This window comes from Macrosteles quadrilineatus, unplaced genomic scaffold (assembly GCF_028750875.1).
Source record: "Macrosteles quadrilineatus isolate MER2022 unplaced genomic scaffold, UCM_ALF_1.0 Scaffold_5__1_contigs__length_97177068, whole genome shotgun sequence".
Lineage (NCBI taxonomy): Eukaryota > Metazoa > Arthropoda > Insecta > Hemiptera > Cicadellidae > Macrosteles > Macrosteles quadrilineatus.
Window position 1 is genome coordinate 91,594,853 of NW_026542598.1, and position 19,234 is coordinate 91,614,086.

Sequence of the window (19,234 nt, forward strand, 5' to 3'; positions counted from 1 at the left end):
CCATTCTTCACACGGCGACATCACACAAGGCCAGTATGTAAATTTTCCACGAGCAGAAGCGTTAATTTGATTCATCATTACTTGTTATGGTAAACAATTTAGAAGTGTTTGAAATCAGTGATAATAGCTGCAATTTAGCGTTAACGGTCAAACGGCCTGAAAAGTTTTGCGATAGAATGCAAATATTTTAATCGTTTAATCTCGTTTGCAAAATCATTACACGATGATGGACGAGACACGAAGAGTCGATGACATTTTGTTGTCAACAACTTTAGTTTAGATGGACAGTTTGTCGATGATTTGCAACCGATTAAACACACGTACATGAAAACAGAACAGACGTACAGACTTACAAACCTATACAACAGACGAAAATGCCTAAATACCTACAGACCGACAGACCCAACAGACCCAACAGACCAACAGACCTACAGAATAGACTAACTACTGACCGTCAGACTATCAACAGACTATCATTCGAACAGATCAACAGACCTACAGACCTACAGACCTACAGACCTACAGACCTACAGACCTACAGACCAACAGACAGCAGACCAAATTACCAACAAACCAATAGACCACAAAGCAACTGATCAGCTGGTCAACAGATAACTGTACCAACAGACCTACAGACTCACATATCTTAACAGCCCAACAAACAGATCGATAGACCAATAGACCTACAGACTTACACAAACTGACCGACTTACTGATTGTACAGGAACAGGCTATCCATGTTTTAGTTGAAAACTACTGTATTGTTCTAGTTTTGGATATGTAAATAGAACACTGCAAAATGAGGTATAATCTTTTATAGGCCTATTTAGTTTTTACTGTACAATATGGATTCAAGTAAATAATCATTTGTGCTCTTCATTTATGCGTAGATCTTGGAAAGTGGAGTAGTAAGAAGGTATGTTAGAGTTATTGGTTCCATGAATATAGAAATTAAAATAATAAATCAATTAATTTAGGTATAAGAAAGTATTCAAGTCCTTCTTTCCTAAAAGCCGATATTTCGTTATGTCAGTGCTATTTTCCATTTCTAAGGAATTGTAGTATTGTTGTCGATAAATACAACGGCATCGACAAATGATTTCCCGATGCTTTTCCAAAGTAAACCTCCACTGTATAGACATGACATAAGTAAATGTTCAGTTCTCTCAAGAAAAACGTTTACTGATGGATTATTATGGATTAAACTGGCAATCAACAGGAGACGTTCAAAGAGTTGTGATGCAATGAAGTTGGAAACCTCTATAAAACTTCTACAGATTTTCGGCGGATTTCCAGTCGTCTATTTCAAAGGATCTGAGTCAACAAATAATGGCAAGTATCTAAAATGTATATCAATTTATCTTAAATTTTGGTGACTATTTTTGTAAGATCCGGCATAAAATTCAATTACGTCCAACAGCACATCATCCAAAACTTACTTGGATCAGAGGATAGAAGAGAGGTTATACTCACATGGGTGGCTATTTATTTATAATCTACATTATGTTTAGAATTACCAAGGATATCAGTTACTATGATAGGAAATATACCTAATACACCTCTTTCGGTAACAATTAATCAGAGCCCAGTGAAAATGATCAACTATTGCTTACACAAATACATAAATCAGAAAATCTTTATTGTTTCATATTGTTTTACAAAGATTACACAGATAATTAAGATAACTAAGATTAGGTATCTTACACAGTACTTGTGAATTATTTAACCATGAAACAATTCATCCCAAGGTCAAAAACCTGTTTGGGATGTTCTATTTCATACATATACTATATTCATACAGTACAGCTCAAAGATGCAAGTTATAGATACATTTAAAAGTCCATCAACACCAACTTCACTTTCCCAGTAGGACTCACCCTTCTTCATCTTTCTGGGATAGATTGGAATTCCTCGAAAAAAAACGCAAAATCCTACACAAGCGTGGTGTAGAATGAGTATTTCCGACTCCTAATCTAATTTCTTCATGTTCCAGAGCCCTCCCTGAGCAAGAAATACTCCTGCTGCGCCCTGTTGCAGCTGGCCGTAGTCTCTAAAAGGCTGTACGAAATCTACATCATATTCAACTCTCGCAACGCTCCGCTGACTAAGGTCATTTTCACTGTTGAGTGCAGCTGGATGATCTCTAGCATACTTCTAACTCTCGGCAACGTCTACAACATCAGCAGATGTATACAGGGCAGTGACGTCATTAAACGAAATATCACAACCTTCAGAACATTCGGATTCTTCAACTTCTGCCTGCAAGTAGGAAGCTCTGCACTACTCATTTTCCAAGGTTTACCCAGGTATGCCAATTGTCTTCGGTTTCCTAGGTATGTTGTAAAGTCAAGGCTAATCAATCAGATTAAATAAAAAAAACATCAATTTTGATCAACCGGGATACATAAATCAATCAGGGGATCTTGTATATTTAAGAGTTTGCCCTTTAGCAAAAGCTTGAGTTGTTGACCATCAGGACGTGGTGTGATCGTTATTTTTCAGTGGGCGATGAGTTCATGACTTTTCTTGGCTCCTTGGGTAAACGTCAGGATATATTCCATCGTTCATCGTGCAAAAGTTCGTGGTGGGAAAGGTTTTATTCCATTGTGGGTAAAAGCCCATTTTAATGATATCGTTCGTTTATTTGAGAGGCTTTGTGTCTTTGATGTGCAAATTTTGACAACAAACAGCCTCAAACAGAAAGCGTAAATGCGAGAGCAAATTTATTTCTGAAAGCATCCGTAGTCATATAAATCATGACTTCCGATTAACCAAAAATATAAAAAGGAATCTCAGATGTTTTAGACAATCTTCCATAACCCATCTTCCCCCCGTTGAGCTTATAATTATAGAACACCCTCTCTAGGGTGGACTAGGAATGGACAATTTGATATGCAAATCGAATAAGTACAGATTTGACATTAGAGACTATTCGTCTGAAATTACCCACAGTCAATGCTTTTGAATTTTGATACGTACTGAAGAGAACACTCCACTTATACATTGCCAACTTTTTTTGTTCCAGGTCAAGTCTATCGCAAAATATCCAATCCTTCTTCACTTTCAACGGCATCGTCGTTATGTCGCTTTCCAACTACATTATTCTCTTGTTCCTGAGGATCACCCTGGTCTCCTTCAGACACGTAAATCAGACATTATCTTCGCTGTCAGACACTGTGCAAGATCTCTCACAACTTGGTAGTCTGATTGAGACACATTGGCAGACAGGCGACATGATCCCACGGCTGAACCGAGCGTTCGGGCTGCACATCTTGTCCTTCAGTGGTTTTACCTTCGTTAAGTTCACGTTGGTCGTTTATTTCTTGACCGTAAGCAAGTCATTCGCCATGCTCAGTAGTAAGAAGGCTATTGTGCACAAGTATATGTTTCTCTCGGTCTATTCTATGTTGACACTTTTGTTTGACTTTCTCGTGTTGTGCGTCACATCACATCGTGTTACCTCTGAGGTATGTTCATGGTGATGTAAAATAAGACATATTTTTAAAGGCTAATGCCTAAGAACCTCATACCTGGTCCTTGCACTTTGTATTAAGTTCTTAGTACCTAGTACTCTATGATCTAGTAACCTAATACCTATGGGAGATTGTCTAGTAGTAGAACGCGAGGCTTCGGTCTCAGAGGTCCCGGGTGCAAATCCCGTCAATAACCAATACATTTTATTCATGTGATAATTACCCAACCATCTAGGTATAGCCTAGATATACCTATAATATAGCACCAAGTGGCTCGCAGCCTATTAAAAGCTACCTAATAATTAGTAATAATACAACAGTAGGAGTAGAAATACTCAGCGCCTAACTTAGCTAGTCTTTGGTAGAACATTAGTAACATATCATGTGCTCCAATTTACCAACTTATCCAGCATTTATTTATCTTGTGAATCAAATGGATTTTAATATGTAAAACCAGCTCAAAGGTTTAACGTTACATAAAATATAATCAGTGGTGTTAAAACCTGAAAAACTAAATTCAAAATAACAAATTTAATCATAAACTGCTTCTAATGGTTAACTTCACAATGAAGAAAAAATGGCTAAACACATCTTCTTATCCACAAATCGCACAGAGTTTTTTTGTTAATATGATTCCTTCTCTGAAGATTATCCCTGTTCACATTTATAAAGCTACCGCTAAAATCCCGTCAAAATTAAAGTTGGCTAATTTTTTTTTAGAGACAAAAAACCATGGCGCTTTTGCAAAGACTAATGAGAAGAAGAGCTTGCTCTTTGACGAAGGGATTAAAACAACAGGTATTATTTGATTAATAACGTAAAGAATTTCACTTGAGGTTTGAATGAGTAACTCAAAATGCAAGTTTACGCTCATAGGAAGCTATAAAAGTCTGGCATTTTAATGGCGTTTTCTCAAAACAAGTTGAAATTTTAGAAGCATCAAAAGACAACACCATTTTCCAAAGAACAAAATTTGACAGAACTGTTTCAAAATTACTGAACTTTCACTTTTTCTTTGATGCCTACCACCTAGTAATGTATGAACCAACATTCATCATTTATAATGGTCTACGGCTAACGATTTTGTTGATCTTGCAGAAATATACTTTTGTATTATTTCCAATTAGATATACACCATTGGAATAAGTCAATGCTGTAACCTGAGTACTTTTAACATTAACTGAATGTGTAATATTGATTGGCCTGTTTCAGGTGCGAGTATTTACATACCAAGCCAAGTCTAGACAATTGGAGCTGTCTGGCTACGACTTCTTCAATGTCAACAAACCTATGTTCTACGGGGTCTGTGTTTGTATTATGAAATATTTTGCTAACTCTTAGTTTGAACTAACCATTTCTTCAAATCTGGGTCTTCCGAAGACAATGAAGTGTAACTGACTTTATTTAAATCTTTACACAGGTCAGTTATTTTGCTAGATCAACCATTGATAGTCAATGGTTCAACGCATGTTCAACGACGAAGTCCTATAAAAATAAGTGTCTTCAGTCTGTCTAACTGACCGAAGAAGCCTACAATGTAACTAAATTTTGATATATTTTTGATTTACTAATACATTATTTCAATTACAATAATCTATAGCGACATTTTCATCATTTAAATTTTCAATATTTTCTTTAAAGGCAATTTGTAAGAGTTAATACAAGTTCGTGCTAGTGAGGGTCTAACACTTTGACCAACGTTATACGAAATATATTTTACAAAAACTTCAATTGTACGCATAAAATCACTGATTGATTACTATTTTCTTGTTTTACAGATGGTGATGGTAGTGATTTCCTACTTCATTCTACTGGTACAGTTTGGAATATTTCAATAATTTGCAGTTTAAGCATACGCTTAATTTATTATGCGGATTTGAAATAAATGTTTTAAATGTTTGTCTATTAGTTATCACAAATCTCCTATGAACACTATTGTTTTTTATGAAAAATTATTTAAAAAACATTCATAATGTGCAAATTGTATTTTTAGTAACGTAATGAATAGTTTCTTTTATTCAGTTACTGTTTTTACATAATCAATTTCCGACCTTAGTTTACACAACTATTATTTTATATCTTATTTATTGCATTTTTTGTATTGATTGACGTTTGCTATAGGCCTACAATGTAAAATTGTCAAAAAAACAATAAAGACATTATTATTATTATTAATCGAGTGACGTCGAAATCTAGAAAGTTTTTAAACGCTGGGGACAAAGCCATTAAGGAAATAAACTTTTAGTTACCACTCGTCCATCCACTAGATCACAGGCTTTAAAATTACACCTCAATCGTAAAAAATTGTTTATTATGTGTTTAGTATGTTATAAACCCCTTATTGCTAAAAAAGTGTATAATCAATTGACCAACCATATGGCTACCTCTACATCAGTGACGTAGCCAGGATTTCAAAATAGGCGGGGTCGAACGACCGGGGGGGTCTGGGGGCCCCCAGGTAAAAGGGGGGTCCGAGAAAAATTTTAAAAATATAGGCCCTAAAACGGTCTTTTTTGGCTCTCTTGGCATTGAAAATTATCAACCCCAACGTCAATACAGTATGATTATATAATTTTACATTTAATTTAACAAAAATATATTATATTTAAGACCGGAAGGGGGGGGGTCCAGACCCCCAGGACCCCCCCCCCTGGCTACGTCACTGCCTACATGATCTTTTCAAAGCACTCCACCATTAAACCCTAGTAATAACATAATCCAAACAATTCATTAACATATCAGTAAGAAGTTCCCAGATAACCAACATCACGATTGTATCTCAATCCGATAATCAGATGCACATCGGTAAACAGGTATAAATCATCAACATTGAGACTGTAATGAAAGAGATGTCCTTACAACCGAGCTGTGTGTCTTCATTATACGGCTGGGAACACAATGTTATGTTACCGGCCATCACAGATGTTGGTAAACATTGTGCAATGCGAGTTGTAAGATTGTGATTGTAGATGCTAGGAGAGAAGCAGTGCGTAAACAGTAACATTTTCATCACTCTGTATTCGAAAATAGCCCATTTCAATACGGCTGAGATCTTCGAAAATCGCCAATCCATAAATCCCAAAGTACCTATGGACTTTTGAGATAACTACGAGTCACACCATAAACCATATACTTAAAATGTTCGTCATGACGAGAAACCTTGCGCAAAACTATCCATTATTTCATTTCCATTCTAAAAATAATAATTCCTACTATCAAAATATAGTCAGCCTTTATATACCTGAATCGAATGCTCAATAGTGTATTTATCATGAAGTACCTGGGCACTGAGCTAATTCGGGAGGAGAAAAAAAAAACGTTCTTATAGCAACAGTATTTGCTTAGTGCTCTCAATCAGTATTTGATCTCAATGCTCAGAAAAAGGCCTATACCATAATGTACCAGGTTTTTAAATTGGACGAGGGTTGTCCGTAATTAAGGTATCCATCGAGATCTCGTAGCAGCCCAAGCTCTTCCAAATCTGAGACCATCTTCCTTCGTCCACTGCTACTCTGGACGAAGTAAGAGTAGTAATTTTCTTTTGTACTCTGGTTGGTTCCCAGCCCTATAGGAAAACTTATTGTCATACAGTATCTTCCTGTAAAACCAACAAATAAACATTTTACAAAGCAGGAAAACATGGCCAGAGCGGCACCACAGTACCAAAGCTACTTGGGGTACCTGGCAGAGGGCCATCGGGTACAAGACATGGTGGCGATTTGCACCCGGAATAGGTTCGTTTGCATTTTTATTCCTCGTGAAATCCGACGAGCGGCACTAGCAGTTATGGTGGCGTCTCCGGACAGTTATGGTGAATTCTTAAACCTGGTGACGATCTTCAATAATGTTGTAAAGCAAATCGTAAACGGTGTCAAATGTGAAATGTTCTCTGAAGCTCTTTATGTAATTTGTGGATTAGAGGTATGGTTTATTCCAACGAGTACTAACTCTTCTGGTCTAATCACTTTCCTATACTCCGTTCACATAATTTAGGTGGTTTGAGGGGAAGTTCCCCTACCACTTTTTTCTGCTTAAAGTATTTAGCAGCTGATTGACGTTTTGACAAATATCAGCTGTTGAGATATGTTGAGGTAGGACCAAGACGTGGAGGGATACATTTCGTCCCCTAAAACCGCCTAAGTGAACATACTAAAGTACCAAAATGTACTCATACGAATGCAAGGTGAGTGTAGGATGGAGTGAGATGATCTATGTTCTTTGTTACTGACTAAAATCAGCTGTTTCCTACCTATTACCATTCTCTAATAATTATCTAGGACAAATGGTTGCAGTTTGGAACCTTTAAAATGGACATACCGACTACATTGTGACTTTTCTCAAGTGCAGGCGCCCTTCTAATTACTAGACCATTCAGCAATCCAGCTATATTCATGCTTTCTATTGAGCTGTATACCAATAGTTATGCATAGGGGGAGCGAGCTGGCGTAGTGGTTAGAGCGCGAGACTTCAGTCCCTGAGGTCCCGGGTTCGATCCCCGCCAAGTCACCAATGGATTTATCTAAGTGATAATGCCGCAACCCCTAGGTCTAGCCTGAAGTAATGTGAAAAACAATCCCAGGCTCGTGCCTAGCGTCCTAGGACAAAAAAAAAAAAAAATAAAATAGTTATGCATATAAATGCTACTGTCACCTGCAGCGTTTGATCAATTATCCATAGATTTACACGGCTCTGCAGGCTTGTCGTGCACTACGGTATTGTGGCATTGAGAGCAGCGTGTGGTTATAAGAGTATACCATTCTTGGCAAAACCTCTTCGGGCTGTCGAGCAATGTAAATGCATGACGGTTTTGTGACTTATGGAATAATTGACCCTTCTATAAGGACCAGGTGCAGCCAGTTTTAGCTATTTCCCATTTAGGTAATACACTATTACCATAGGTTCCATGGTATGAGCTAGACACTCGCGACTGATTTACTTTTCATTTCGATGTTCCCCAAAAGCAAAAAAAAAAACACATTTCGTATAAATTCGTGTACTGTATGTGTGTGTGTCTGTGTGTCCGATAGCACGATAACTGAAGTAAAAATCATCCGACATGGACGAAATTCAGTAGAACGAAATTCTACGAAATTCTACATACGTGTTATATCAAGGCAACATATATACATACGAAATTCTTCCAAAGGATAAATAAATAGATGTAGTTTGCTTGTTTGTTTTGATCAAATTTGGCAGATTCATTTATATCTTTCCAATCTATTAACTTTATTAAGAATAGACATGATCAGGTTCCCTCTAGCAACCGAACTGGGTAGCCAAGCGGTTAGTGTTCACCTAAAAAAAGGTTGCCGGTTCTATCCTGACAAAAGTCAGGCTTTTTGATGGTTTGAAACTGAACCCAGCTGTTCATGATCATTGGGCTTTGAATAAATGATCCTGACTGATGAAACAGCTTATCATAGTCAGTAACAAAGCTAAACAGATGATATCACACCGTTATACTCGTACACTGATCCTTCACTCATATTTGGTTTAAAATGCACCTAGGTGGTGATCCCATCTCAACAATTCAATAGTTTAATGATCCTTTTACAGAATGAGCAAGTTACTGTAGAAATTATATTTTTCTCCTATATTACACTGCTATATTATTATTTTTACTATGACACTGTGATAGTTTAGAGCAAAAATACTATGGTTACAATTATTTGTGATTTTAGTTTCGTTCGGTCAGATCTTACAATTTGCATTAGCCTCCTTTTACCTATATATGTAAAATATGTATGTCAATTATCGAGTTACATAAAGTATTGTACTGGCATAAGAGTATAGCGAAAGCCATTGATTATAACCATTCACTCTCTGACATATACGACAAGTTGATTATCCTACAATGCAGATAAATTTCACGAAAATGTTAATTCTTTCATTGTTTACAATTGCAGTACATCTATCAATGTATAAACTGAATACCTTTCTCTCAGCAACCGAGTCACTCAGGGACAACAGTGGTGAAGTTGAAACGTCATGGAAGAATAACTTGAAATGTTTCCCTTGTAGGGATTAGAACATAAGTTGAAGGAATCTAATTTCTAAAGAAGATTTCTAAAGCACAAGGAGCTAGAAGTTAAAACACAATGAATTGAAAGAACCAAATTTAAAAGTACATTGATAAACTTCACTTCACTTTAAGAAGCAGAAGTCATATAATAGAGTGGGGACGTGTACGGTTAGGCCTAATAGATATTGTAGTTTCTATGGCCAAGAAGGTAAGGTAAAGTGTATCTGTAATATGTTTAGATCACACCGAAGACTACTTGGTTTAGGACTATCACACAAATTAGACATCATTTATCTGTACCAGTTACGGTAGAATCCGCAAGTTTCGCTAAATTGTAATTTGCAATACAACCAGTACAAAATCCTTTCAGATCTCACTTGTGCAATTTATGTTCGCATCCTTGACACCGACCGTCCATGTAAGGTCTGTAGAGAGATGTGAGATGTGAGATGTTTAGTGTTGAGATGTATCTACACTTCTACAGTGCTGAGATTCGTCACGGTGATCTGTGTTGTACGCCTTAGGCTGGTGACGTCATGGCGATGAATCCTGTTACGTCTCTGCCATTGTATTTCCTTAAGAGGTTGAGGTGTTTGAGTACTTCGTGGCTGTCTTGATGCATTTCCACTGATTTGTCTATAGAGATTCTAAAAAATCTAAAGTTTAATGCAGCCGTGCATTAATTGCGCAAAAGAGTTCATTAAGTGCGCTAAGCCTTCAAAGGCTCCCAAAATTGTTTCTTAGTTGCGCCAAGCCCAAGCCAGGTAAGGGTGAGTCGCCGGCAGAAGGACTAACCTTGTTTACGTGTCATCCTAACATATCCTAGCCTAACCTAGCCTAACTTAACCTAACATAACTTCCTAACCTAACCTACTCAATTATACAGTCAAAGAGGGCTGTTACTTGCGGCCCAGTTGAGCTCATCGGGAGGCTCCCTGGAGTAGTTGGCGCAATCCAGGAATACCCGACTACCTGACTCAGTCAGTTGGCGCAATTAATGCCCCCATATTATGAATGTTGAGGGATTTTCTTGCATCACTGTGGGAGTAAAAACTAACTACAGAGTTAGTAGGGGAGTCGGGGTTTTCTACAAGATTTTCCTTACATCAGATCCTTACCACAATCTACTTCCAAGGACGGGCGTGGCTTTTTATAAATGACTCATTGTTAATTAGTTATTGTTCTTTTGATACTGTTAAACCGCAGTAAACAAATAATCAAGTCCGTTGACAATGGATTGAATCTGCATACAATTTGGCTTTGTAACAGTAAACGCGCCGGCCTCGTCACTGGCTGTTATGTTCGCAAATATTTTCTATACTGTATATTTTGTAATTTTTACATGTTACGCTTCAATTTATCGCATGATTGTTCAGTTCCTAGGTTCAGCTTTGATTATTCGAATAGTCAATGGAAGTAATAGTAGTTTTTTCTAGTTTTATTCGTAGGCTAGAAAAAATGTTGATCACTGTTAATGCTCAACATGACATGACAACAACATGACAACAAGATGATTTACTTTACTAAAATTGCTTACTTACTTACTTACTGCCCTGGCCATTTGTACCCCAGTCGGTACTTGGCCTCAGCAACACAGCGCCTCCATCCGTCTCTTTCTTCAGCATCCTCCTCTCCAATTCCCAGCCGCCTCATGTCTTGTTGCACCTGGTTCCACCATTTAGTCTTTGGTCGTCCCCTGGGTCTTCGTCCCTCTAGTGTTCCTCTCAGAATGTTCTTCAGGTTTGACTCTTCTTCTCTTCTTAGTATGTGTCCTGCCCATTGTAGTCTCCTACTTCTTATTTCTCCGATGATGTTTGCATTTTTGTACATTTCTCTTACTTCCTGGTTGTGCCTCTTCCTCCACTCTCCATTTTCTAGCGTTGGGCCAAAAATTTTCCTCAATACTTTATTTTCAAAAACTATTATTTTTCTTTCTTCTTTTTTGTTCAGGATCCAAGTCTCTGAGCCATATAAAATTACTGGTCGGATTATTGTTTTATACAGACGTAATTTTGTTGTGTGGGATAATAATTTTGAGCTCATTAATTGTACTAAAATTGCTATAACAATTAATTTTGTCATTTGCGAAATTGTTTTTTCCCATTCATTTGATTCTTTTATCCAACTAAAATAACCATCCGAGCTTACCATGCAATTAGTTATCATACTAAAATATGGCGATGAATGACGAATTAATCTAATCTTATCTTATGTAGAGTATCCTATAAATTAGTAGGCAAGTATGTTTCTTGAAAACCTTTTTCCTCAGCTAGTGCATCGCATGCAAAATCTACGCATACTGTTAGAAAGATATTTTCCTGTAGATGTACAGAATCCCTTATAGATAAAAATAGACGGAAAACCCCAACAAATTAATTATAAATTTAAAAATATAAGATTGGCTTTATGGGTTAGGCAACCCGAAAAGGCCAATTTTGATTTTTGGTGACGAAATAGTTGATGACGAAATAACAACGAAATATAAACAGAAAATCGAAACAAATGGAAGAAATTTCTAATCATGTTTTATATACAGCGTGGGGTGAAAATTGAGAAGTCTGTGCATTAGATATTTTTGGTCGAGTTTTCGACCACTGGCGACCTCTACACCTCCACTACTCTACCATATCGTATCAATGTCAAGAGATGGCCAGTGGCGACTGAAGGCCGACAGTAGGTGGCATCTCCGGCGGACATTTGGAGGTAAAGACCAGATCCAACTGCAAATTGAACATCGGCAGCTGCCCGCGCCCGCGGGGTCACCAAATGTAGATGTCTGATAGCAGCCACTGTCCGGTACCGCTCAAATTTGGGAGGTACATGCCCTAGGGTCAAGACTTGTGGGGGCAATACTAGACCATTATGGTGCATCAAACTGTTCTGTCGGTCTGAGTGGTGTACCTGGTAAAAGTGAGGATGTTTTGGACATCGTGTAAAGTATGAATTGCATTGACTTACCCTTAAAGTACCCTTTTGGACTTAAAACGACCCACTTACAACAGTCAGTTCTATAGCCTCTGGGGAGGAGAGTACATTTTTTATAAAATGGGATTTGTTACCTCCATGTAAGTAGTCTAAATTCTTCCTGCTGATACAAGCCTTCGTCAGGCTTTCAGAATTTTACACTGGTAATGAAACCTGTCCACCTGATTGAAATGAAACCTGAATGAAACCTGTATTTGTTAATGCACATTTGGCGTGAATGGGTGAATTAGCTACTTTCGCCTGGTATTTCTATTCAGCTTAAAACACGTAACTCAAAGTCCGTCGCTGACTAATAGAATGGTCAATGTGTATGCGTGCGTGACAGTAGAAAAAGTAGTTGCAATGCAGCCATTATTAAACAAACATCAAAACAGGCTTCAGATATTGACTTCAATGACTCCAATATGTCCAAGTAGACTTGTCTTTCCATTACAAAATATATCTGTAACAGTAAAGTATCTTCAGCTAAGTACATAAGGATGATTGATGTTAGGTATATACTCCAGTTTTTACAATAGGATTGAAATTAGAAGTTTGGTTCAACTTAACTACTATATGTAAATGTGTATATAGTTTACTCCATTTTCCATGCACAACATACCACACACACAACACACAAGTAATGCACCACTCTTTCACAAGCATTCCATTTTTGACGGTTTATACGGTCAAAACACGCGTATCAACAATAATGTCTAGTTGTTGCATCTCAATATCACAGCTATGAAGTGATATATTGTTCAGCATTTGTGAACGTATGATCAAGCGCTATCGCCGGTGGCTGTTGGACAATAAGTATAATAAACTAGGCTGCAGACAGGTCCAGAGAATGCTGCAAAGCCTCGACCTTGGGGGACATCATGCTCAGGGACGGTATGTCTCCAAAATATGCTTTTTGTTAAATCCTTTATAACTACAGTGGGATCGTTGACTAAAATAATATACCATCCACGGTTATTAGAACAGAAGCGGCATGGACTATAAACACATACAAATAATGACGTCACTGTCCCAAATATTACACTTAATAACGGTAACATCTGGTTTGGACCTTTATCACAGTTCCGTTTGAATGATAACACAAACATGTTTACTTTTGGGCCAGTGACGTCATTTGCTCATATTTATGTTCCATGCCGTTTCTGTTCTTATATCCTTGGTATAACAAGTGTTTTTAATTGGTTTGTTCTTATAGACTATTCTATCCTTCCCACATGTTTTACTTGGATTGGTGGAACCATATGATACTATTTGTTTATTTGTCTAAAAAACACCACAAAAAAAAATAAACATTGTCACTTACTAAAAGCCTTGGAATGGATGACAAAGTGAACATTGACAACATCATAGAACGTCTGTTGGACGACAGAACGAAACCCGGCAAGATTCATCTGACAGAAAATGAAATCCGCCATCTTATCAGCAAATCACGTGAAATAATTCTCTCACAACCGATGCTGCTGGAGTTGGCCGCACCGTTGAAGATCTGCGGCGACACCCACGGTCAGTTCCACGACCTTCTGCGGCTCTTCAAAACAGGAGGATTCCCCCCCAGCGTCACCTACTTGTTCCTCGGCGACTATGTGGATAGAGGGAAGCAATCCATCGAGACGATAAGTCTACTGATGTGCTACAAGATCAAGAACCCCATGACCTTCTTCCTCCTCAGGGGAAACCACGAGAGCGCCAGCATCAACAGAATCTACGGGTTCTACGACGAGTGCAAAAGAAGATACAGCATCAAGTTGTGGAAGTTCTTCTGCGAGTTGTTCAATTGTCTCCCAGCTGCTGCTGTGGTCGATGATAAGATATTCTGTTGTCACGGAGGTATAAGTCCGGATTTGAATAGTCTTGATCAGATACGACATATTAGCAGACCAACAGACGTTCCTGATCAGGGTCTACTTTGCGACCTCCTATGGTCCGACCCGTCTGAGGACGTCGTAGGTTGGGGGGAGAACGATAGAGGAGTGTCTTTCACATTCGGGAGAGACGCCGTCTCCAGGTTTTTGATCAAGTTTGACTTAGATTTGATAGTGCGTGCTCACCAGGTAGTGGAGGATGGATACGAGTTCTTCGGCAATAGACAACTTGTGACGGTATTTTCTGCACCCAACTACTGCGGAGAGTTTGACAACGCAGGAGCGATGATGGCTGTTGACGCCAATCTATTGTGTTCTTTTCAGGTGTTGAAACCGAATGAACCTAGACAATCTACGGGGTTTTTGAAGTTTCCCAAAGGGTTTATGGGACCTCATCGATATTCTATGGCTTCTGAGACTAAAGCTAAAAAGTAAATTTTCTTATAGCACGTTGTTTTTGTACAATTAAGAAATAAAGTATTTAAGCTATGGTATTACATTGTCGAAGCATGATGACGAATGAAAGATGACGTGAAACACTTTTCCACATTAAATTGAAACATTTAGAGTTTTGCGGACGAAACTTTTGGTTGCTAGACACATAAAAAAACTACTTATCGTATTTATTTCAAAATTTTCTATCGATCTCTCTAACATGTTCTCATTCGAACTAAACAGTTGGACCAAAATTGTTTAAAACATTTTTTTGAAGCTTACACTATAAAATAAATGACCGGTATAGTAATTTGATGAAATCGTATCATATGTATTTGCAGAGGAGTCGATGTGCTTTTTGGTAAATTTATCGATAAAACAGTCTGCTAGAGTGCAAAGTGGTAATTTAGTCATACACATGGAATACATAAAGTGAAATAACACTTGAAAGTGTCAACTTTATATAATATTACGTTGGTAGAGTCACCGCCATTGCACTCTGCCAGTTTACTTGTATTTTATTACCCTTTGTAGTCAGCAGACGATATGTTAGCAAAATGTCACTTTTTAGCATCAGTAACGCCATAAAAATAAACTACAATATTACGTTGGAAGCAGTTACTCATCAATGAATAATTATGACAATTTTTATATTGAATGGATCGCAAAGTTTAGATTTCATCCTACTGAAGTCACTTGTGTTTCTACACATTTTAATAATATCGAAGCGCATGTTCCTTTCAGATGAGTCAGTACATACAACTTTCACCAAAGGTTTTGATTCATGCCCCATTAATTCGAAAAAATATCCAAATTGTTAAGCCAACTGAGAAAGAATACTTGTACACTTTTTAATAAAAAAACTAACTTTACAATGTCATGTTTAAACTCGCCTAATTTCTTCACTAAATTAACAATTTTGAAACGCGTCTTGGCTTTTGAAAAAATCAAAATTATTCTTTTAACTAGAAAATCATACAAAATGTTCTCTTCGCATCAACCGTTTCAAAATTACATCAGCTAAATATCACCTTAAAACTTTTGTAATTTCTCAACATAATTACACCCAGCAGTAATTACTCGACCCACGTGCTGGTGAAGTAGCAGGCGTCTATTGGTCCTCAATTAAACAGTCAGTACCCCTGTTGCAGCAAGCCTGTTGGAGGTCAAGGGGGTGATTGGACCCAGTTGGATATCGATACTTTACAAGACAATGCGAGAAAGACTGCGTTGGTCGTCTCAAGTGTACAATTGTACTTTAATACTCTACTATTAACGGAGCAATTAATATCCCATTGTCGGGGATTTGCTATGTTTGATACGTTTAAAAGAGTGTAGGATTACGTTGGTGTCTTGATAAAATGTTGACATAGCCCTGACGAAACACTTGACACCGTGGTTCGGATTCCACTATAAACTGTAGGTCCCTTAGTTGCCATTAGGTGTTTGGGCTATTAATTAACGGCTGTGTCAAAGGAATATGTCGACTTTAGTCACTAAAAAGACTACAATATCGCGCCACTCATCCTACACTCATCCTTCACTTATATTTGGGTTAAAATACGCACATAGTGGCGTCCCCCTCTTAAATAACTGATAATTGATTGATAATTGGATTGAATTGTATTCCAACAGATGGATTCAATTACTAAAATCACTTTGAATACAATACATTTGCGATATCTTTTGTAAAATAAACATAAAGAAGATCCCCCATTGACGAAAATGAATGTACAATGCGAAGACATGGAAGTGCAGCTTCTATGGCAACTGGAAAGTCGAATAGGAAGACTAATCAAAGGACAATTATGAACTAAGTGGCTAATAGTCTTAGAGTTCCAGCAAACATACAACAATAGTTTGATTGTAAAAACGAGTTTAATTGTTATGACGGATTATTAAATAAAAGTTAAGACACAAAAAAGAAAATGGCTCCCTCACAACGATATATCCAAAGTTCTGAGCGATTTAACTCATACAAAGAAGATTAAGGAATCCAGCATATAAGCTGTCGAGTGGTGGCCATTGACTAGATGCTTCATAATACACAACTTTAAGCAAAGATAACAATTATAGTTGTAAAATAAGTGCAGCACAGCGTACTTGAGTTAATGTATGTACAAATGTTTTAGCTAAATCCATACGTTAAACCAACTTGAAGTCCACCTTTGTTTATGCTATGACGACAGTGCAATTCATTGAATGGATTTTAAATTACAATACTTATAAAGTACTTCACGATTTTTGACACTAGAATTTATAATGTAAAAAAATCAGAAACTATATTCCTGCAACAATATCGACAGAATACAAAGGAGAAACATTTTGCAGTCAAATTACTCTATTTAACCTAACTAAATTTAGTAAATCCAATTGCTTTTCCATGGGTTTCAATTCGACTTAGGCCATATTAGGTTAGGTTAACTAACAAGACTACAAGATCACGGCACTCATCCTACACTCATATCCATTCATACTTGGCTTAAAATACAGACCAACCTTTTTATGGTCGCCATTTCAAAGAAAAAGTGTTCACAAGTATTACAAAGTTAGGATAGTAATTATTTCGATACACTGATTTCAAAACTTTAATTTATATTTGTAGTATGGTGAATCCTAAATTTAATGTAAGCTAGTGTACTGAGATATTTTTGAATGTGTTTCCAATGATCCTTGACTAATGTAAGGGGATGGAGCGACACGTGGCGCGCTCCGCCCTTCTATGTTGACAGCTGGGCGTACCTCCTCATCTCCTCACTCAGCCTGGGGGAGGATTCAGTCTAAGTAGTTGAGTAACGTGTTGCAATCTAATATAACACGTGCCGTTGTCAGCACGAGTAAGAAGGAGTTTATAGGTACTCAGAAGTTCGCTGGTTCAAGCAATCAAGCCTGAGAAAAGTCAGCTGTTTAATCGTTTAAAACTGTGTCCAGTTCTTGATTGTTGAGATTGCAATATAGTCCTTCCTACGAAACAGTGAACATTACCCCTATCACTTTGTAGCATCTATTCTCCATCCCACTCACTAACTCAATCACCAGAGGATATTGAGTCGAATAAATCGTGTGAGACTATTTAAAGAAGCGCCCGGCCAGTGTTGTAATTTATACGGGTTTTAGCTGGGTTAATGAATATTTTAGGCTAATCACCATGTTAATGAGACTGATAGTATCTACAACGCTGCTCTGGTCAGATGTTTACTGAGGTTGGTTTCGGTTAGTCTGCAAGTCGTTAGCGGGACTGTTAAAGATCTTCGGACAAAACAGAGTATTTCGTTGTGGGATTGGGAAAATTCATGTCACAAGACCAGAGGATAAAGCGACAAATCAAATGTTTAAGTGACGGAGATTAAACAATGTAAAGTGAATGGCACTCAGTGTGTTTAGTTACGCATCCAATACATTCTGCTTCCCACAGAATGACTTTATATAATTTTTTAACCATAGATGTTTATAAAACTATGTGAGGCTCAAATAATTACTTATTTCTGAACTATCGACTAACTCCAAACTATTGAAAATGCTCTAGCTAATGACAAAAACCAAACTATTGAACCCCCCCCCCCCCAAAAAAAAACTTTCAAAACTTCTGATCATCCCTCAAACTATTAAAAATGCCCAAGCTATTCACAAAACCCAAACTATTGAAAATGCTCATAATTGTGATAATCCTCAAACTATTGACAAAGCCCAAAGTGACAAATCTAAAACTATTGAAAATTCACCAACTGTCGTTAACCCCTTAAACTATTGAAAATCCTCAACATGTTGACAATTCCTAAACACAATCCTCAAACTTTGGCAACCTCCAAACTATTGTCAAACCTCACACCTTTGGCTAACTGTGAAACTATTGAAAAAACCTAGACAGTATTTGCAATTCCCAAACTATTGACAATCCTCAAAATATTAGCAACCCCCAAACTACACACCCTTAATCGTCCAAAAACCCAAACTCCCACAAAGCAGACCCAGTTGATCAGGTATATTTGTGGGAACGGAAGCCAGAGCGAATTAAGCATGCAAATTCCACCCCATAAACCTGGCACATAGTCTTGCGGTGTTACTGTTGCACCACGGGACATCTTGTCCCGCGTCGGTCCGGAGTTATGGCCAACACGGTCTAGAAATCACAACGACTGGGCAAGAAACAGCTGTTAATACAGTTGTATATCGGTATGCATTTTACTTTATAATCTCACGTTTCACACAGTTCCAGGATCATAGAAGGTGATCTAGATAGCTCAGTTGGGTTTGTTGGATTGGTCATATAGAGTTGTTTGATTGGTCGTGAGAAAAGTCAATAGCTTTTTATGGTTGAAAACGAACCTTGAAAATCTTTGAAATTGATCTTTGAATAAGTGATGGCCACAAGACCTTTGAAAACTATCATCTCATCTCATTTTCATTCATTCAACATTCTTCATCTTCGCAAATTTGTTTATACTACGTAACTAAGG

The 19,234-nt window shown here is 37.5% G+C and overlaps 2 protein-coding genes across 2 annotated transcripts in view; one reads left to right on the top strand and one right to left on the bottom strand.

Annotated features, from left to right (window-relative positions):
• LOC128994154 (uncharacterized) overlaps window positions 1-19,234 on the bottom strand; it is a 230,738-nt gene that overhangs the window by 186,516 nt on the left and 24,988 nt on the right. The window lies entirely within an intron of this gene.
• Window positions 13,785-14,786, top strand: LOC128994156 (serine/threonine-protein phosphatase alpha-2 isoform-like). Its single transcript, XM_054418480.1, has one exon. It carries the CDS (start codon window positions 13,797-13,799, stop codon window positions 14,775-14,777), a length of 981 nt encoding a protein of 326 aa, XP_054274455.1. The 5' UTR covers window positions 13,785-13,796; the 3' UTR covers window positions 14,778-14,786.

Excerpts from the sequence above, each read along its gene's own strand:
- LOC128994156 (XM_054418480.1), top strand. The coding sequence starts at position 13,797 with ATGGATGACAAAGTGAACATTGACAACATCATAGAACGTCTGTTGGAC.